Source organism: Daktulosphaira vitifoliae, unplaced genomic scaffold (assembly GCF_025091365.1).
Source record: "Daktulosphaira vitifoliae isolate Bord-2020 unplaced genomic scaffold, ASM2509136v1 Scaffold_1, whole genome shotgun sequence".
Lineage (NCBI taxonomy): Eukaryota > Metazoa > Arthropoda > Insecta > Hemiptera > Phylloxeridae > Daktulosphaira > Daktulosphaira vitifoliae.
In genome coordinates this window covers 33,147,316-33,170,269 of record NW_026099572.1, presented here as the reverse complement: position 1 = coordinate 33,170,269, position 22,954 = coordinate 33,147,316, and the positions used below count along the sequence as shown (strand labels likewise).

General features: G+C 25.8%; 2 protein-coding genes and 1 long non-coding RNA gene across 6 annotated transcripts in view; 1 reads left to right on the top strand and 2 right to left on the bottom strand.

The window, feature by feature from the left end:
* Positions 1–1,462: 1,462 nt before the first annotated feature.
* Positions 1,463–4,782, bottom strand: LOC126896654 (uncharacterized). Its single transcript, XR_007701896.1, has 3 exons — positions 3,821–4,782; positions 3,613–3,751; positions 1,463–1,657 (listed from the first exon to the last, which is right to left on the bottom strand). It is a non-coding gene; the product is annotated as an uncharacterized LOC126896654 (long non-coding RNA).
* Positions 4,783–5,577: 795 nt separating this feature from the next.
* LOC126896650 (uncharacterized) lies at positions 5,578–11,472 on the top strand. Its single transcript, XM_050669604.1, has 6 exons — positions 5,578–5,709; positions 8,107–8,241; positions 9,005–9,256; positions 10,394–10,582; positions 10,656–10,895; positions 11,155–11,472. The coding sequence occupies exons 2-6, from the start codon at positions 8,151–8,153 to the stop codon at positions 11,172–11,174; spliced, it is 792 nt and encodes a 263-aa protein (XP_050525561.1). The 5' UTR covers positions 5,578–5,709; positions 8,107–8,150; the 3' UTR covers positions 11,175–11,472.
* A 3,478-nt stretch (positions 11,473–14,950) lies between these two features.
* The window catches only part of LOC126896649 (acyl-CoA Delta-9 desaturase-like), a 16,460-nt gene continuing 8,456 nt past the window's right edge, over positions 14,951–22,954 (bottom strand). The window contains exons 1-6 of one of the 4 annotated variants that reach the window (XM_050669601.1): positions 21,446–21,557; positions 17,634–17,713; positions 17,362–17,562; positions 17,105–17,299; positions 15,885–16,407; positions 14,951–15,773 (exon numbers count right to left, since the gene is read on the bottom strand). In XM_050669601.1, coding sequence (XP_050525558.1) covers positions 15,422–15,773; positions 15,885–16,407; positions 17,105–17,299; positions 17,362–17,557 — 1,266 coding nt within the window. In that variant the 5' untranslated portion in view covers positions 17,558–17,562; positions 17,634–17,713; positions 21,446–21,557 and the 3' untranslated portion in view covers positions 14,951–15,421. Of the gene's footprint in view, positions 15,774–15,884; positions 16,408–17,104; positions 17,300–17,361; positions 17,563–17,633; positions 17,714–21,445; positions 21,558–22,954 lie in introns of those variants that run through there. The other 3 variants (XM_050669603.1, XM_050669602.1, XM_050669600.1) reach the window with 3 other exon arrangements.

The following is a 22,954-nucleotide window of genomic DNA, read 5'->3' as shown; positions in this document are numbered from 1 at the left end:
TAATAGAGATATTTAGTTATTTAATATTTTAATATATATATTTTAATATATTTAATATTTTAAGTTTAATATTTTTTAGTTTTTAAATGAATAATATTTTTAATATACTTTTAATTTTACTTAAATTCTATTTACTTATAAAAATTAACAAGGTTCAAAACAAAATAATATTATCATCTCTACCTCTAAATTTGAATCAAAATTTCAACGTGGTTTGTACCAAACAAATAAAAAATTATTAAATACAGGAAAATTATTTTATCATTGACCACTTAATTAATCGAAAAATAAAAACAATGAAAATTATTTTTTGTTAATATGACTTTGACAGCTTTAGTCATTGCTTCCACATTTACAAACTATAAGCAATTATTTACTTAACAAATAACATTTACAATAGATTTTATTTTTTCCATTCATATGTTTTTCTCAACTCATCATTCATATAGTATTTTCATGTTCATTTCTTATACATTTATGAGGATGTCAACTTTAATTTATTAAATGGCTACATGAATATTGCACATTATATAAGCTATAATAAAATATAAAATGATCTAACTAAAAAAATGACTGGGTGATAACACTTTTTGGTTTAGTATTTTGAAAGTTTTCAATAAAAAAGACTGGAGGAAGGTGTGAGTTTTGTTACTTATTGTTATCACTAGACATTTTCTGGCCTTACTTTTTATGCAGCTTAAGGACATAAAATGAAAATTACTTCCATAGTACTGATCCAAAAGTTGTTATAATTTTTTTAATTAGATAATTTCCTATTTTATAAGCTGGTTAAATATATATATGTTATTATTTAAAAAATAAAATGAAACCCTATAAGTTATAAGGGATGAGCCTAAAAAGTAATTATTAGCTGATAAAACAAGAACTATATGGAATTGAAAGAAATCAAATATATTTAAAAGAATTGTGTAGCTTAATTAATATATGTTAACACATTCATAACAATTGTAATTTCAACTTTTTCTAATATTCTATAAGTTTACAATTATATTCATTTACTAATGTATGTTTTTTTTTGTTAAGAGGTTGTGTTATTCCATAAATAAACAATTTAAAAAGATAAATATATGTAATAATGAAAATCTATTCTACGTCGATATAAAAATACGAGTTTTTCGATGTTCATGTAAATTTAAATATTAATTTTTTAATGGTTGTTAACCATAACATATACAATACTACTCCTAAAGTATCATCAAGTCATGATTCCGAAGGCGGTCCTCTCAGATCCGTTATTTTCAACAACTATAGCAAACAGTAACCATAATTTATTACATCATTGATACACCCGCACCGGCTTATACATTTATGCCGTCCGGAAACAAGTATCCCATTGACCATGTTCACCGGGCCGAACATCCACCAATGCACTTTACCCTATACAACAGTGGCGGTACATCCACAGTATCTTTTCTTCTTCTTCTTCTTCTTTACACGTACACATTATTAAATGGGCCTTTTGTACGCACAAAAACATCAACTACCTCCGTCCACCTGTTTGACTTGTCGGTTTTTCATTCATAAAAAATGAAATACCCTAACGACGACCGACGACCGGCTACCAAATTACGATTACTAGCACTTGAATGGAATGAATGGACTGTAGACGATAACGTAGTATACGAGTGAGTAAGAACTAAAAAAATGTACAATATGAGGTAAAGGAATATTAACGATATAAAAAAGGGGATGAAAATGACAATTTGTCCGTTTATAGTATGTGTGTGTGTATACATTCTCTATACTTATACACACGCGTTATAAATACTACAGTTGTATTAAATTCTTGAGTCTCTCTTTCTTCTACAAAAATGCGTGGGAACTCTTCTACACCGATGCAAATCACTGTTTTTTTTTACTTGCTTTAAATTTATAATCGCATCATTTTACTATTGAACATTATTTGTTATTTTTTCTTGGTTTAAGTTTTTTTTAAATTATCCGTGGTTGGACCAAAATTCGACACAGTCTTTACATACAGCGAATTTTCAGACAGATTGACTAATCAATTATAAACTGACAACTCCTTTAAAAGTAGTAATTCTTGAGAAGTTCAAAAGCGAAAATTCAGCAAAAATCACTGGGTCTAGGTCGTTGCTTGTGAATTTCTTTTTTTTTTACGGCAATTATCGCTGTTAACGTTCCAAAAAAATTTTGAATCCCTCGTAATCTTTAGTGAGAAAGAGATTGTGTCTTGGCTTCAGTCCATTTCTCATAAGCATTTCTAACACCCACGACGATCATACGGTTATTGCGTTATACAATGTTCGAGTTAAAAATAAAGACACCTTCCATTGATCGTATATATTTCAGAAACATCAGAGTTATATTTTTCGAAACCATTTGTAATTTTATTGTAATGTATCTATTAAAAGAATGGTGACACGCAGGGCCATTCCGAAGGTAAAAACAAAAAATAAATAACATGAAATTACCAAATACTTTTTAATAATGGTTGTTATTAATAACTTAAATACTACAAATTTTCTATTTAAATAAAAAATAACTAGAGGGAATGAATCTCTTGATGACCTTCATAAAACAGTCCTAGTGACACATTATTAATAATAGTAATCAAATATATGACAAGAATTAGACTATATTTGGATAACATTAAATAAATAAAAATATCTCACTATATATTTTAATTAAAAAAAAAATGATTGGATAAAAACATAAACTGTCAGTTCAAAACCTAATAATAACTTAGGAACCTAAAATGATTAAACTATTAAATTAATATTAATAGATATCTTTTTAAATATTTGTAACAATATTAATACTAAAGAGAAACCTAAGTATAGATTATTTAGGGAGGAGTTTGAATACATAAACCCCCACCTCGTTATTTTTAATTACTTGTAAATATTTGTAATGAGACTTAAAATCTTTAAACAACCTTTTACTTATGATTTTAGTATTTTAGAATTATTTTTAGTATTAATCATTTTTTATTAAAAAATAAGAAAACTTGATACATAAATAATAGGACATATTTTTCTGATTAAAAAAAAGAGCCAATTAAAAGAGCGTTTATGAAGAAAAATAATTTTACGTTTTATATAAAATTCTTACAGTAGGATATGAAAAAAGTAAAATAAAATGTCATTTTAATTGTTTTTATTATCATTGCTTATTTGTCACAAAAAGAAGTTTCAATTAGCTGCAATCAAAATTAAAAGAGTGTGAAAAACTTTCTAATGACTCGCCGATTGCTAATATATACGTCTCATATGTTTATGATAAATTTTATTCGAGAACCAAAAAAATTGTATACATAACTGTTATGAGTATTTAATTCTCGTAGAATGTATAATATTTGTGTGAAATTAAAATTTGGAATGACTACATAATTACTCATCAAAACTGAAAATAAATCTTCAATTCGGATGTCAATTGTAAAAATGAAATTACTTTTAAAATATTTATTCTCAAGCCGTATTTTAAATGGTAATGTATTGAAAAAATATCAAATAAGTAGTCTAATCCATATAAGTAATAAGTACTGTATTCTTTCCTTTAATTATGTATTGTAAATTTGAATTTAGAAATTAGTATAGAACTTATTACAACAAAAATTATTATATGTACCTATTTTCAAAGAAGTGTCATTTGAACATTATTTAACAATTCAAACTAATGGCCTCTTTCCATCTGACTAACTCAAATAATTCTATATATAACTGTTATCTCAAATTTCTAAATAAACATTCCAAGTAATTTTAAATAACTGAAAAATAGAGTAAAAACACAATTTCAATTAGTAACATATTTATGATATGCCATTCTTATTTTGTACTTAATATCTAGTATGTACGTCCTAAGATGTATATAGAAGTCCATGTGTATCAACCGACAGTGACAGCTTCAATGACCCACAAACCCCCAAAAGTTGTGTTTTTGACGCCAATGTAAGCTGTTATGCTATTTCTGTAAATGAAATAAAACTATATAAATAGTATTCAAAATAATGTGACTACTCATCCGTTGAACTTCGTCTGATCTGTTTATACACCCACTTTGATTATTTTTACTGGCAAAAATGAGATTTGGCATTAAATCTATTGTATTTCACTTTCTGACTAGAACACCATACTTGTAATGAAAAATACGTTTTCACATAGCAAATAAAATAATTTAGCTGAACATGAATATAATATTTAAAGGTTAAACAGATAATTTCACACAAAATTGACGCCACAAAACAATGATTAGGAAACGAAAATTTGGTGCTCTGTTTTAAAATATTTCCAATTTACGCATATGTTAAAAACTCAATGTATTTACGATAAATTGAGTTTAATTATTTATTTAAAAAATAGTAAGCTACTTTAATTAATTCTCATGTTATAGGACATTATTTGAATTATTAAAAAATAGTACAATACCAGAATATAATTTTAAATGTAAAATTGTTGTATCTTTGAAATAAGATAAATATTATTAAACGGTCGTAAATCTGATTGTAATACATATGTTATTAAAAACATGCTTCAGTAATAATACTTAGGTGTTAAACCGAATCAAGACAATTGAGATGTGCACAATGGACCAATAGGTCTGAGTGCATGGGCATTATGTCCACCTCTCCAATAACTAAAACTAATAAAAACATGAAAAAATAATATTATGATTTATTTTAAGTTCCTTATCTATGCCTGATAAAACAAGTACATATTAAAATTTGAATTAAAAGGTAATCCATTAATTTTTATTAATTATAAAAAAAAATGACTACAACTTTTTTTTCATGGGATTTTGGTTGGAATTACTTATTCTTCTTATTTATAGTAAAAATAAAACTATGTTTATATAAATGTTAAGTTTGTTTATTTTGAATATATACAGTTCTAATTAAACATTTTATTTCATTATCATAAATGATATTCCGTTAGTTTATTATAGTTACAATATTATTAGTTCACAATAAGTGAAAATTTTGTGTGAAGACTAAAATTACTCATTTAAAAACATAATTCTATCAAGTGCCGTAATATACTTGGGTTTATATTTTGTTCAAATATGCCAAAGATGTGAGTGATGAAATCCTAATTGCTATTTCATATTATTAGTTTTTAATAACGAAAATTTCAATTTTTGTTTTAAAGTTAATAAAAATACATATGAATTAATATGAATTTATCACATGATAAAAGAATATTAACTTTTGGGGTTCATAAAGGTCTTAACCAAACTTCGTTGTAGTTCATAAAATCATTACTCGCCTATTATTATAAAATTATTTTTCCACATAAACATTCCTTGAATATTCTCTGTGATGTAATCCCTCATTATTTGAAGTACAATTTTAGACACTAAATATGGCATAGGGCATTTAATCATTAAATTTAACGGGTATCAAAACATCTGCAACGAATATTAAGGTTTACTTTAGCTGAAGGGATATTACTTAAATTTTATATAAGTTATATTAATAAATTTATCTATTATTATTTTCACACTTTGTTGAGTTGATGTTTTTGCAAGATCCTGGTGCGCAGATTTTACCATAGTACAGGGTCATACGAGAGTACATAATTTGGGGGTCGAGTGGGAGGTGTTTCGTCAGAGCTGAGCTTTTTCTATTTCTAGCGATGCCCATCTCGAAGAAGATCGAAAATACAGTCCGCTGGCCGTTATTATTCAGTGGCGTGAAAGGATCGGCTGAAGCAACAAGACATTTATCAGGTAATTTGTTTAACTTAAATTTGCTTTGACTTTTTAAACTTTTAACTTTTACAAGTACTATTTATATTATAAAAAAATAATAACAATAATAAAAAAAAAAAACATATTGCTTTAATTCGATGGATAATTAAATATTTTTTCATTCTTATTTCAAAATAATATATACGCGTAAAATTTGAATGATCTTACAATTTAAATCTTTAAATATCAAATGCGTTAAAAATGAATACAATGAAAAATATTTGTTCCGATTTCAAAAAAAATATAATTATATGGTGATAGTTGAGTAACTTATAAAAATGTTTGCACTAAATTAAAAACATAACTTTAATAAAGATTAAAATATTAATCATTGGTATTGTTCTAAATTTTTCTATTTACATAACAGCAATTATTAATTTTAAATACTACTAAAACAAAACATTAAGGAAATATTTAAGTACTAACAGTGTTAAGATGCATACAATTTAATAAAAATGTGAATTTGGTTCACTTAGTGTTAACATACTAATGTTTTGCAAATTGTATACTTTACCATCAGTTATGTATGAGTAAATACTTTATATTATGTAAAAGTTTACATTTTTTAGTTTTTTTTTTATAATTGTGGTTACTTTAACTTTTTTAAAGTTTAAATATCTTATAGCTTTCCCCTTTTTCGGTCAGCGAGTTTTCGATCTTATTACTAATCATATGTCCGTAATAAGTGAGCTACAAATGAACGTTATTTGGCCCGGATTCCTTGAGCTTATAATAAATTTTGGATACTGTCCATAGACGCCTAAAGTAGCTTTATAACCGGTAAAATTATCTATAGAATTTTTGTTATAAAAAATATAAAGTTCTGAAAAATAATATTTACCCCAATAATCGAGTTGAACTCATACGAAAATTCTAATTATCAAGATTACATCATTGAAGATTAAAATCGTTTTCTTTATATATTATTTTAATAAAATTTTAGGTAAAACTAAAGGCATAAAAATAAACGTAGAAAAACTATATCATTTCATTACTGTTGATTATATTCATTTTATAGAAATATAATTCCATTGTAATTGGCTTCTCAATTATTTACGATAATTTTATACTATTATTACATTCGAGTAATTAAGATTTAAGTTTAGTTTTATCCATGAAAATTAAATTGGATTACCATAGATTATCAGTAAATCAAAATTTGAAAGCCACTCTTTGAAGTTAATATACTCTAGTTGATATCCATAGAGGGTCATCATAAAATGGGTCTTGATTTAATATAAGGAGTGTTGACTAACCTTTTCAAGGAAAATGCTTGAGTCAGCGCCAATTATCTCAGTATATTTGTACACATGTCAAAAAAACAATATAATTTGGCTCTAATAATTTTATCATACAATATTTAAAAAAATGTTTAGTTTGACATAAGTGATAAATTTCAACATTCAAACTATAATTATAATTTGATGATTTTTTCAAATTTTTTTTATTAATTCTATTAACTTTCTAAAATAAAATAAAAATATACAATAATATTATAATCTAGACGTAAAAGCGTTTTATAAATCTAAGCATTTTATTATTCGTTTTATTTTTTGACACGATAATTAGGCTATGTATAATTATTAGTAAGTTTTTAACGATAAAATGACAACTCGGGACATAAATGAGAGATGATACGCCAAGGTCAAGTATTCAATAATAATTACAGACGTCGTTTTTGAAGATGTGTGCAAATTACAGTATAATAATAGAATAGCCTATCACATTGAATGCCAAAAAAAGTTCACAGGAAAACACCATAGGAACCCGGACAATTTCCAGATGCCAATTCCTCGCCTCAATTTCTTCCACTGTTTTCTCTCTTTAAACACTCAATTAAAATTAACGGATAATGCTTATAAATAAATAATTAGTATAAACATTATGATTTTCTCTTACATCAAAAGAGCTTAATAATTAAGATTTCGTAACATTTGAATTTCTTATTAATTTCACTAGTTAATTACTTATCAACGCATAGCTTTACAACGACACAGAAACTACGACTAAATATATATAATTCAAATCACTGCTCTAATTATGACTAAGTGTATTATTCTTTTCATTAGATGATATAATATATAATATTATATTATTTATAGTTAAACTTGATTTTATATTCGTCATTAGTTACTCAACTAAGAAAAAAACCTGAATAAATCTAACTTCTAAACAAAAAAGAAATAACTACCCTTTATAAAATTATTATACGATTGCTGTGTAAGACTTCTTTTAAATTTAATAAACTTTTTGAGGATCTTTTTCTAGTTCATAGATTTTTTCTAGAACTGTGGTATTCAATAAAAAAACGAATATGATTTTTTTTCATATTGAAATTATTTATTGTCTTTATTGAATATATTATATTTTTTCCAGAAATTATTTGTTTATTTGTCTGTTGTACCATTTAATTCGCAAAAATGTTGAAGCAACATCTTGACATGATTGGTAGAAATGAACCCATCCAGAGGAAAGCAAAATTCTGGCAATCATATGTCAGAGCATTGAAAGGTAATCCATTAATTAAGATTTGTACTAAGATACTGACAACTTGTGAGTTTATGTATATTATTATCACAATTCGGATTGTAACATAGTTATAATATGCCAAATCATAACATTATGCTAAAATAATNCCAGAGGAAAGCAAAATTCTGGCAATCATATGTCAGAGCATTGAAAGGTAATCCATTAATTAAGATTTGTACTAAGATACTGAGTTTATGTATATTATTATCACAATTCGGATTGTAACATAGTTATAATATGCCAAATCATAACATTATGCTAAAATAATGGTTTAACGTTTTATGTGAATTTCAACAAAACTCACAAATCTATAAATAAAAGATCATAAAGAGTGGTCGTAGTATTTAAAATTTTAAAAGAACGACACACTTAAACACATATAATGTCTAATGCAAAATGATCAAGTCATTAATTTTTAGTATAAACAATAAAAATGGTAACACATATCATTATGTGTGTTCTTGTATGTTTTCTATTTTTATCTTCGAGAAAAACGATTAGGATATTTGTCTCTCACATTAGTAATCTATTTCGCAAATATTGACCAATTTTAATTTAAAAACATAATTTCATTCAAATTACGGATTTGTACTTAAACAAATGAACGTCGATTAATAATGAAACGGTTAAATTTATTTAAAATCGTCAAGTAAATATCTAATAATAATTAATAGTTATGATTGGTTTTACTTAACACCTCCATACGTTTGAGTTGTAATAGGTTAATTTCTATTTCTTTTTTAAGGATCTGATGACATGAGGGCCCCGGAAATTACACATTATCACACACCTGGAAGAGGCATATTCCGGCCGATCCTGAGCGTTGACTATCCAACATGGCCAAGCTACAAGTCCATCTACGATGATCCAATCAATCCAAATGAAAGAATCAACGTTCCCGGCTACCGTTATCTGCCCATCTCACGTGACACATACGGAATTTCTCCCAGAAACATTTACCCACACAACTATCATTCGGATCGCTATCCCAGATACGGTACGTACTGATGACGTCTCAAGTCACAACAGGAACTGCAAAATAAAAAATTAAAAACATCGCCACCGCCGCTAAGCCAACATATTTTAATCCTTAGACGCAAAAAACATCTAATCGATTAATAATAATAACAATAATATATTTTTTATCAAACAATTTACAAATCATAATTGACGAATCTCGAATTTGCCACTCGTATCTCATTTGTATCTTTATTTATATTCCGTGTTACATAAATGAAAAAAAAAAAAAGTCCACCGTGATTTCCGGGACTTGATAAATATCTTGTTATTTATTTTTATAAAAAGGCAATCGATCCTCTCGTGAATTTAATACCAATGGAAAAAATAATTAAGTAATTTATTTTAATAATTAGATTTCATTTAGACGCACATAATTGTACTACAGGTGTAATCGGAAACAACATATTGTAGCGTTTTGATTGATGTTATATTTTATACTCTAAAAGTATAATAATTGATACCGATATCTGTTTTGTATTATTATGTACTCAACTATTGTTGCCTTTATTATATTTTTTTGTTTATATGATTGAGTTTTTTTTTTTTGAAATATAATATTATTACTTAATACAAATGTGTTGATTCGCTAATTACATTTACTCACCCTTTACATTTTAACATGAGGTGTTCAATGCAGTGTGCTCCTTTCGAATGCCATTGAAAACAGACACCATTGGACGCATCTAATACATTCTCGACCGTTGAAATACAAACGTACATACAAATCACGTTAATTAATCTAAAGCTTCCTGTAGGTGCTACCGCTTGGCCCGCAATGAAGTGATCTGACTAAACATTAATGTAACTATAAGTAATTTAACTTGATGGTTTATTTAAACGATTTTTTTTTCTCTAAACATGCAATCTAAACCTACGGAAGCTTATTTTAAAATGTGAGTGTAATAATACGTTAAAAAAGTGTTTGGTGCTTCATATGGAGTAGTTCAAATAACCATTTAAGAATAATTGGAGTTTGTATCTATTGTACAGAGTATCTACATAGGTATGTCAAAGTGTTTATTTCGATTTACTGATTTATATTTTTTTACCCTGTTCATTAACGAAAGTTACAATGAAAAATAATTGAGCTAATATTGTAATTCATTTTACTCAGATCCATACCATTCTGAGCCTTTTAAAGCTTTAAAAGATTGGAATGATCATTTGGACCGAATGAATGCTTTGAATAAAATATTCCCAGGGGAGCATCCAGCTTACTATGAACCCAAAAAACCTCTACCTCTGCCCGACAGACGTGCCAAGTCCTTACCGCCACCGCCAGTCCAAGGTTACAGCTATTCAGGTAATATGATTCTATGAAATATTAGAATAATAAATATTTATTTATATCGTTTGGTTTTTTTCTACATTTTTAGGATTACCAATTTTCTCAACGGGTGGTATCAAAAGACGGCCTTTATCAGAATTATTTGAACCCAGTGTATATACTCCCAGATCTAGATATGTCAGAGACCCATGGTGGTGGGAGTATCCCCATTTGAAACCTTACACTCCACCAACTGGTACTTCCCCACCTAAGTCATACTTAAGAGATAGCTATTTATCACCAGTTAAGAGAACATATTTGTGGGGACATCATCCAATTAGGCCTTACAGTAAGTAATTATCAAATACAGTTAAAAAAAAAAGTTTGTAAATCTTTTTATTATATTTAATCCCAACCCAAAAATTGGTATAATCGATCTCCAAGAACATTAATGTAAATCTGAGGTTCAGAATTAATTTATATGTTTTATATCAACAATATTATTTCTTTAATCATTTCAAACAAATTAAAATGTCTCATAAATTTTTAAATTATGTGGCTTTTCTTTTAAAATGTAAAATATTTATATAATAATTATTTATTTTCAGCTTATAGTCATTATTATTGATTGAACAAAGTTAAAAAGACAACAAATTAACATCTCAAAGAAACTAAATTGTATAAAAAAAGTCAACATCTTGGTACTACTATTAAGAGTATTATTGAGGATAGAAAAAAACAAGTTGCTGGCATTAAATCTTAACTTATTTATTAATAAACTATTTATCCAGATTTATATTACTTAAATAAATACTGTAAATAGTTAACATATCTGGACATGAAAAAACAAATTTTGTAATAAAAAATCTACACACATAATTACCGATGTCAATCATTTACTAGATAGAAATAAATTATAAATTTAATTTGTCTGAGTTTTATTTTTATTTCACGGAGTTATTTTGTAGAAAAAATACTTAAGAAAAACATATGTAGAATTCATTCTCATAATCCCTCCACGAGTAAATTAATTACATATTGAGAATACAAATTTTTTTCGTTTGAAGAAGGAAGTGAAAATTTTCATTATTTATAATCCCTTCCTCCAAAAAAACAAGACTTAATTGACGACTCTGATAATATTGGCAATATAATAAATGTACAATGCGATGGTTTCCTGTTCCGAGTTTTTTAAAATATTGCACTTTTTTTTTCTGTCTGCGTTTGCTGCCTATAACCATTATACAAATAACAAACGCCATCTACATAAAAAGAATATAAGAATAGCATAAGTATTAGTGTACTTGTTCGCTAGAGTACACTACATATTGTCAAAGTCTCAATTTGTTCTTTTGGTTAACAAAAACAATAATAAGAATAAAATTGTTTTATCGACAATGAAATTTACTTTATCAATATGAACACTATAATTATTTAATATAATATTCATTTATTTACTACATATATAGAATGCTCAGTAAGTAAAGAATTGGGTTTCTATTGTTCTCATTATTTGTAACAATTGACATATTTCCTTACTTACTAAACACTCTGTATATATTTGAACATGTAAAGATATAAAATATTTTATGGTAAAAAATAAATAATAAAAGCGTAAAAATATTTGTTGTGTATCATCACTAGTAAATGGACAATACCAATGAACGTACAACACTGAATTTTTCACTAAAAAATTATCTAATCTGATTGTAACATGTTGTATTTAATTACGCTATAGAAATTAAGACCTACTACAATATCAACATTTTTGATCGAACATCATTAACCGTTCATTCACCGGAAAAATTCCAATTTTCAACCTAAAATAATTAATTGAAACGACTATGTAAAAACCTGTCAAAGTTAATTTTATAAAACAAGCCTAAAATTCTTTGTTATTTTATATTTAAGTATTTTGGCAATTTCGACTTTTTATAAATTAGGTATCTTATTATAAATTGTGTTATTGATTTAATGAAATATCAAGAAAATCGAGGTGAAAAATTAAAATTATTCTATTAAAAAATAAGGAGTTTTGGATAGACAACTTAATGAACATGAACACGATAATCGCTGAAAAAATTAGTATACATAAAGCAAACCATTGGGAAAACGTATAACGATGAAAATAGTAACAGGAATTCATAAGATGAAATAGAAATTTTCCTAATGGGCACCACCAATGATGTCTTACACCGGTATCTAGAATGCCGCTGAATTTTAACTATCACTATTAGTTTCTGTGATACTGTTCTAGATATATTTTGTCGGATTTTGTGTGGCCGATTCCTATATGAATCAAATAATGGTAAACGAAAAAATAATACCAGGGAATCTATGAGAACAGATTTTCCTGATCGGGTTCTCATGTGGTGTCTAGTGGTTGAGTGTCCAACCGCCACTTGACACCTTAATTCTATTAATACGCTAGAGATAATATTTACTTGTATACTATTGGAATTTATGTTGTCAATCGCTATTAATTAACCATAATACATTAAATTTTACCTTACGGTCAAAACAAATACTACTTATATTATCTTTGGAGTATTGTATGCTAATAGTGTATAATAATAAATTATTATTTTCTTTTCTTTTTAACATCTATTTTCCAACAACTTAGGGTCGGTCATACAAATTAAATCTATCATTTATCTCGGTTTTCGACATTTATCTTATTTGTGTTATCTACATAACTCAATAACGTAGACTAATGATATTATATGAATTTTTAAAATAATCTTTACAATCAATTGTACGGAAATAAACTACAATAATTAATTAAATTCGATTCGAAACTTCTACTAAAAAATTATGAAGCAAAATACAATCAATCATAATACTAATAACATTTGCGCTTGTTAAGAATACTGATGTATTCTTAACTGATAGTTACTAAATAACCATGGTACATTTTTTTATTATAACTACACTAATTTATACATTTTTAGTTACTCTTGTTGATTTACATTTCTGATAAACTAGAGCAATCAAATATTTTGAATAATTATAACCACTATTACAATAATAACTAAATATTTCTGAATTCTAGTATAAAAATTTTAATATCAGAACAATTTTTATTACTATGTTGAATACAATACAATGTGAAGTTTAATTGGTATACAATTATTCCTAGTACAATAGAAACAATATAATTATAAGATTGATACATCTTGTAAACTATTAAGTCTTATATTAAAAGTACAAAAATAGATGAACGTTTAATAGTTCTAATTTGTTAATTTAATTTCTTTGGTTTCACACAAGAATTAAACATGTACAATTTAATTAGAATGTCTTCTAATGTCTAGTCATAATACATTTGATTCAATTTGCCCTGAAAAATTTCACATAACTATCCCTATTAATATCGCATATTTTATATCATAGTCACATTAGCTAGTGTTAAAATTATGAAATGAAGTTAAACAAATATTTTTAACAACATAATAGGAAAAAAGAATGTGCACAACCAGAATTTTTCTACAGGAAACTGTAAAAAAATTAATAAAATTGTAATAAGATAAATGTAGTAAGTACTTAATTTTGATTAACCATTTTTTTTTTTCATTTTTCTAATGTATTTAATTCAATTTCAACATTTAAAATCAATAATTACCTATTAATATTAATTATATAAAAAAATACTAGTTTTTTTTTAAGGATATTTTTCATTTTCTTTAATTTTTACTATAAGAGATAATTATATATTTAGATTTATAATTATACATTTTATGTTTAAAAATGTACACCGTAAAACTTGAACGAGATCGCTAACGTAGAATTATATTTTAATAATTAAATTAATTTATAGAAACCCTATTTAAAATATCTTATACGTTTATAAACTAAATATTGACTTTGAAGTATTCTTGAAGAGATCATAAGTTGAATTATATCTATCGTAAAAAATGTATGTTTAAACATAATATAGAGTTTAATTTTAACATTTAAAAAATGTTAACTGACCTAACAATATTTTTAGGGCTACTTCCTATCTAATATGGATTTATATTTTAGGATTTTAGGATATTTTGAGATTTTAGGATTCGACAAATCTATTTTAAATTAATCAAAAAATAATTCTTCAACACAGCTTCTGAAAAACAAAAAAATCGCTGCTATACTTATTTTCTTTTCATCATGATATGTTTAGAGTGTGAAGAATCAAAGAAGAATTTTTCTAAAAAATGTATAATACATTCAATTATTTCGGATGCAGTATTTTAAATTATTTATCTTGTGCATATTAATATTTTGCATGTATATCTATAGTTACCTGTATTACATATATTAGAACCCTTTGTTAAAATGTCCAATTTGTGCACAGTTTTATTTAAAACTAGTCATGTTTAAAACTTGTTGTATTGTTATAGTTGAGTATAAAAACTCTAATAAAAATAATAATAAATACAGATAATATATTTGTGTGTAACCTAATACTATACATTTTTCTTAGAGATAATAATATCATAAAAGAAAATTAAATAACCGAAAATCTACAAAAATTAATAAAAAAATTTGGTCCACGTGTCATTTCGTCTCGTTTCCCATAGTCGTATTTTTAAATCGCCCAAAAAAACTCAATAAGAATTGAATTTTAAGCGATTATCACCCGTAGACCCAGTCTTTAACAAGATACCTAAACATTAAAACATGTTTATTTGTTATAATTAATATTCTGTTAATATCATACGCTATTATATTACAATAATTTATAAAATAAAATAAGTTTGCCTTCTTCCCTATTAAAGTTTGTCGCTAAAAAATGTCTAGTATGAAGATTTTTTTTAGAGCATATAAATGTTGAAAGAAAATATTACAGTTATGTAGAAATGCTTTTGGTTGACATAATAGGTAAGCAGGGAATTATTATTCGGATTTTTTGTATATCTCCGCTATCTGCCGATGTTCTTCTGGCATATCACTATCAGTCCATCCAAAGACATTCTTTTCGGGATTGCTCTCAGACGGGTCGTCGTGAGGACGTGAGCCATCACCTGTTCTCAACGCACGTTTAGCCACTAGTTCAGTAGGTACAGTTTTCAAATCGTAAGCCCAACCAATCCAGAAAAATAGATCAATAAAAGCGGTCGATATATTCAACTTGTAATTCAAAAGTTCTGCATTTCTGTAGTCCCACGGAAAAGTATGATGGTAATTATGCCAACCATCCCCAAAGGTTGCTACCGAAACAATCATATTTTCGGTAGGATTGATATTTCTGAAAAAAAAACCGATTGATTAACTAATGAAATCACAATAACGCAATATTTGTTTAAACCTTATAATGAATATCGTTTAAAGTTGAATACTATTATTTTTTAAGACTTACTTGTCGTACGGCCTGACTCCCCACATATGTGCTGCACTGTTGATAAGAAACGTGCCATGCAATGTAAGTACTTGACGGAATTGAGCTGCCACAAGATGAGCTACAATCAAATTTTCTCCCCACAACCACCAAGGTATTACAGTGGGTATCACGTAACTTAAAAGAGTGGCCAATGGTGCATACAATTTGTACTGCCACATAACAATCCAATCGGCTTCCATGTCACTCATGTCAATCGTCGATACCTTGGACTCATAAGCCGGATGAGGCATTAATAATGCCCAACCAACATGTGAAAAGAAAAAGCCACGGTTGGAGTTGTGCGGGTCAGCATCCGTATCCGTATATTTATGGTGTATCCTATGATCTCTAACCCAATTAAAAATACTATATTGAACGCCAACGGTCTGAAATATAGCCAAAATAACACGGAGTGGCCATTTAGCCTTATAAGAATGATGAGACCATAATCGATGAGCGCCAGCTGTTATACCAATCGATGATAAAGCGCCTAACATCAACACTATAAACATAAAATTTTAATTGTAATTTAATTTAAATATAACATAAAAATATTGATAACTAGTTTTTAAATACACTAATAAAATATCAAATTTCTTAATAAAATGTTTTATTATCATTTTTTACGAAAAATCGATTTTAAAGAATGTGAGTAAACAACTCACAATAGAATAGAATAGAAAAACATTCTATTCGAGCGCTCGGTCAAATTTTAGTAATGCTAGTGTATTTTTATACGAAATAATTTCAATAAAGAAAAAAGTCCACATATCAAAGTAATATTATCCACATTGTGGTCAAGTTAATAAATTTTATTCGTATTGCTTGGCTATTTCTTGTCGAGTACTGGCTCAGTAGTCATTTGGAATTATACGAGATGGAAAACAACTAACTCAGAAGAAAATAAAAAAGTATAGATCTTCTCGGAGGATTCATAGAAAATTGTGATAAAATCTGTGTGATTTTCATTAAAAAACTGACTAAATATTGAGTAACACGAATAAATAAGCTATGTTATTTATGAATGTAGAATTGAAGTTTATGAATTAAAGATAAGACAAACTTGGTCACGAAGTTGATATTACTATTTTAATAGGCGGGCTTTTTTTGGGGAGGTCGGAATTTAGTATTTAGCTCTTTATTGTATGAATGTTCATGTTGTATTTTATACGGCAGTTTTATTTGCTCTTGGTACTTACTAAACAATACAGTGTACAGCCTGACTTGACCTGTAATACAACAGTAAAGACCTGCTAAAGCCGCTAGATGTATACTTAAAAAAAAAAGCCGTCGACGTCTTATACTAAAAATATCATCATCAGACAAAACCACTTCATCAGGTGGAGGTGCGCTATAAGGACTACTTCTTACCCTCTTGTCCATTGACAATTCATCTGAAAAATAAAAATCATTCATTAAAATTACAAAATGATTTTTTCTCTTTTTAATTACTTACGCCAAAATATAACATAGGCCCTTAAGCAATAGTGTTTAAATAAATTGAAAACTTCATCAATTTTCAACAACACTTGATTTTTCCAACCTTGAACTTTTGTTGAACTTAAATTACCAGAACATCCATTGGAACAATCATTGTGTACATTTCCATTCTGTCTCACAATTGTACTATTTTCGGTTGCATTTGGACTCATTTCAGCTATTTAAAAATTTTAAAAAATTACAAACTATGATTCTCAAGTAAACTAAAAAGTACTTTTTTATACTGACTGTTTACCGATTGATCGACGTTTTCTATTAGTTGTCCATTTGCTTTTAAACGAAAGAATAAAATGAAAAGATTATAGTTCCTGAAATATATAATTAAAATAAAAATATATTATGTATTTCTGTATAATTACAATCGGTAATTAATACTTTGACGAAACAAAATTGTAATGTTATGTAAAATGTAATTTTACATAATTGATTAGATAAATTATCAAAAAACACAAATTAAGTATTTGCAATGAAATTCGAACTTTATTTAACGAATAATAAATCGAAACAAAATAAAAAACAAAAGNATCAAAAAACACAAATTAAGTATTTGCAATGAAATTCGAACTTTATTTAACGAATAATAAATCGAAACAAAATAAAAAACAAAAGCGTACTCCATTGATGGGTTAAGAGTCCAATTAATATTGAGTAAACTTTAATGAATAAATAAATAATTAATTTTTTAACCTGGATTTTTTCTTTAAAATAACACAATAATGACAAAGTATATCAAATTTATTAATTTCACAATTCAATATCATAAAATTTTTAATATTATGATTAAAACATAGTATTTTAAATATATAAAATGTATTCTTTTTTAATTATATTGGACTTTTACACCATATCAAAATCATTTCTTTAACATAATGTTAATAATAAATAAATAAAACCATGTCATTACTCAATATTGTATAATATCTATGTAATTTATTCGATTTTAGCTCTATAACTTTGTAACGACTAAAAAACACGTTAAAATGGTCTAAGATTTGATATTTATCAACTATTGATTCAAAACTAGAATATTAAATTATTGATTTCAATATTGGGCTCTTACCTCAGTATACTGTATATATTATCTTAGATAATTAAAAAAAACATTCGAAGATATTATAAAAAGTGAAAAGAAGCTTCTGGTGTAATGTGTGATAAGAGAATTCCAATAAGGCTAAAAGGTAAGTTCTACGAGACTGCAGTGAGACCAGCTAAGATGTAGTATTCTGAGTGTTGGGTGGTTTGTTAACCAGAAGAATAGAGAATAGAAGAGAATAGAGCAAAAAATGACTGTAGAAGAGATGAGAATGTTTAGATGGACGAGGAAGTGACTGGAGAAGATAGAATAAGGAACGAACATATAAGATAAGGGAAAATAGACTTAGATGGACTTGGTCATGTTGTGAGGAGAGAAGAATCGGAAGCTGTAAGAGTATATCTGAAAATAAATCTTGAAAGTAGAATAGACAGAGATCAAAAAAAGAGAGGAAGATGTTATTTAATGCAATACGAGAACGGATCATATCGTGCGTAGATGATGTGGGAGATCGTGTCAAATTAATGTTTAGGATAAGGACCTCAAGTAGTCAGGATAAAGATAAGTAAAAAGAATAAAAAAAAATACAAAGATAATATAAAAACACATTAAGTATAAAATATTTTTTCCAAAACGCATAAAACCCAAAACTAAATAAAAATAACAATTTTTATGTAGTATTATTAATTATACAATCATATAATTAAAATTAATATTCTTAAAATTACATTATTATATAATTACATATTAGCAGATCAAAAATATCAAAATTTATTGTACTATATTAGTATGTGCTTCAATTAATGTTTCGAATCTCAAATTACAAAACATTTTGACTATTAAGTACAGATATTTTTTCACAAGAAATATTTTTAAAATAATCACACTCTGGTAGGCAATATATTATACGTAAATAAATTTGTATTTACTTTTTTTCTTTATTAAAATCCTTGACATTTTTTTTTTTTAATGCAACTCAACAAAGCCTCATAAAAACATTTAAATCCTTATGTTACTATTTCACAAAATATTAAACTCGTTCGTAAGTTTTTATTTTTGTGGAAATTAATTTAATTCTAAAACTAAATATATTTTAGGAAAATTCATTTGGTTTTTTTATCGAAGTAAAATGACTGTAATTACATTTCAAATATAGTACATTCCTATAAAATCAAATAGTTGGAACAATGTAACATCACAATCAATGCAATAACACATATCTCAAAAAAAATGTTTTATACATTAAGTGTTTAAAACGCGGCTTGTTACATTGAAATGACAGTATAGTAATTTTTTATGCAGTACCACGAATCTCCAAAAGTTAGAAATCATAATTTTCAATATCACTTATCTCCAAATAATTCAAAAAAATAAAGTAATTTTTTTTTGCATATACATGGTAAAGTATTGTTAATAATAACAATAAAGGTAAGATTTTAGGTAAGAGTTTCACTTTTTGAGAAACTATTACTACTATTACATAAGGACTCCTGTGTTTTACTTAATAATATGAGAGAAAAAAAAATTTATAAAAAATTTTTTTTTTATATTTTTTTTTTATTTTATCCTTTTTAGTCAGTTCAATAAGTCATAAATTATTTATATAGTAATTATCAACAAAAACTGTCCATACTTATGATCGACAATAAACAATTTAACTTGCGTTAAATATAATAATATGCCTGTCTATTAATAAACAAGATTTATTAAAGACAAGATTTCCGTATGTTGAATGATACATTAGTTAGTAAACTAGATGACTAGATGGCTAGTGACAAAATGGTAATACAAATATTTTTGTTATTATTTACAATGAAATATCATTTACAAATTTATTTAAATTTACTAAACTTTAACATACTCTTACAGAACAATTGATCAGAAAAAATATTTATAAAAACAAAATTATTTGCAATTTCATTACTTTAATATTATCAAGCCAAAAATAGGAGGTCTTATTAAAAAAATTTTCAAAAATTAGCGATTTTTAAATTAGTAATTTTATTGGAGATTTCCTCCATTCATGGGGAACGAGGGAAATTTTTCAATTTTTGAGGGTAATGTCTTTGACTAAATATGATTTGTGATCTTTTGATGTATCGTTGAAAGAAATCAATTCGGTAAGAGTTGAGAAAAAGTGGCAACAAACACAAAAAAAACACATCATCGTAAAACCAATACCTTCTCAGCTTCGCATCGAAGCACAAAATTAATGTAATGGTAAAAGTAAAGTTATTCCTAAAGAAATGAAAAAAAAATTAATTGACAACATAATATTTATTATACTATATATAGTATGTGCTTTAATTAATGTTTAGAATCTCTATGTTGGTAATTTTTCTCTTTACCAACATTAAATTTCTTAAAGTTTTGCAAAATATGAAACTCATGTCCAAAATCGATCACCCTATTTAAAAAAAAATTATAATATACTGCAAAGATTTACTTATTTGCAGTGTGATTTTTTGTAAACACATAGATTATGAGTATTCGTTTATTTTTACTACCAAGGTTTACGAATTGCAAAATAAATAAAAGAGATGACTTATGGTGGAATTTAAATACAGATTTAATTTTATTTATACTCAAAAATATTTTTTTATTTCACTTTTTTTATGAAAAATATAATTTATTTTCAAAAATAATAATAATAACTAATATTGACCAAGTCACATTTTTAATGACATCTCATCAAATTTGCTAAATAAAACTAAAACAATGTTGTCAATTTGACAAAAACTCACGACTTTAATATATAAAAATATAATTGTGATTGCAGTTATATTATATTCAAATATTTAACTACATAGTAAGCAATCACTTATATGAATGGATTAAGTATTTGAATTGGGCTAATTGCTATACTAATATAAAAAGTGTTGAAAAAATATACATATAGGTAACATTTTAATTAGTAACAAAAATATGATTAATAAAAAAAGAGATAAATAATGATTAATAAAATTGCATTATTTAAGTCAAATAAGTCAAATAAAACATTAATTACCAGATAATCAATACACAACCAGGCTTTTTTCTCTAAAATCTAGATTAGGAAGTATAAATTCTTTCAAGTTATCAACAAAAAATAATATAAGCCACACTATTGAAAAATCTTTCAAGTTTTGCTATTAAATAGATCTTATACACCATCTCCTTTCACTTGTTCAAACAATTTAACATGTGTGTAACTTTTTTTTTTTTTATTGTAATTTACTCATTATAGCGAACAATTTTCAAAATAAGTCTGATTTCGGAATAAATCTCAATTATATTTTCCATGCTGTCTTTTATTAAGTTTAAACGTTTTTCGTAAATATACATAATACCGTTGTAAATATAATGCTGAAATAGTTTTTAATGCTTAATGCGTCTTCTAGTAATGCTTTTTAAGTTTTTCATATTAAACGAACAGTATATAGTATGAATAGTTATTATTCAATATTAACAAAAATTTATGAATGTTTTAGAACGCTAAATTTACTTATATAATAAAATTAGATTTTAAAATGTCATATAGATAAATATATATTAATAACATATTGAGTCATATCATAATATGACTCAAACATTGTTTTAGGAATACTACGATTTAGTAAACACTTATCATGAGAATTTTAAAATTTAAAATTTAATATATATGTATTTTTTTAAATTTTATTTTCAATGAACTTACAATATCCGACCATTTTATTTCCAATTTTATATTTAACTAATATAAAAAAAGCCATAGACGTCATTATTCATACTATATGTGGGTGGCTCAAAAATATATCTGCCTTATTGTTATTTTTCTCGAAGAATCATAAAATTAAATGAATATTTAATTTTCTTGTCCTGCGTTATATACTAAGAATTATTAAAAAGGCAAAATAAGAGGGTATCGTATAAACTTGCTATTTTATTGGTATAAATGTTCTATTTATATCAAAAAGCCTATACATAATTTAGTTCTGTCCTCTGGGTCTAGAAATTAGTAATTTATTTTGAACATATTTTCTAATATTGGGTCACTAGTTTCAATGAACGAGAATAGTTTTATTGAATGATGCATAACAAGCATATCTTAACATTAAAATGCTATAGTTATTAGATTTAATTTTTTTAAATTATTATATTATATTATATCATTTATAATTTATCTATCACATGAAATGTTATAATTTCAAATTATTTATGGAGTAACTTAATATTATGTCATATAATATCATCTTTTAATGTACGTTTTAAATTGTATCTCACGACTAGATATAAATTTTCACCATTTTATAAAAGGTGTAATGTTTATTGATACTTTAATGGATAAGCTGTAACTGATACAAGTCGTTGTACAATCGTTAATACATAATACGAATAAAAGTTTGCTAGAAATATCTTTTCTTTTGAGTAAATATTTCCACAATGATTGTCAAAAACTTAAAGTTATAAAATAAATACATTTATCTTTATGAATACATGAAGATTGATCCTATTTAATAAAAACACAATTGTACTATATATATATATATATATATAT

Coding starts and splice junctions, on each gene's coding strand:
- LOC126896650 (XM_050669604.1), top strand. CDS start 8,151: ATGTTGAAGCAACATCTTGACATGATTGGTAGAAATGAACCCATCCAG. Junction 8,242..9,004: donor ATATGTCAGAGCATTGAAAG/GTAATCCATTAA, acceptor TTCTTTTTTAAG/GATCTGATGACATGAGGGCC. Junction 9,257..10,393: donor GGATCGCTATCCCAGATACG/GTACGTACTGAT, acceptor CATTTTACTCAG/ATCCATACCATTCTGAGCCT.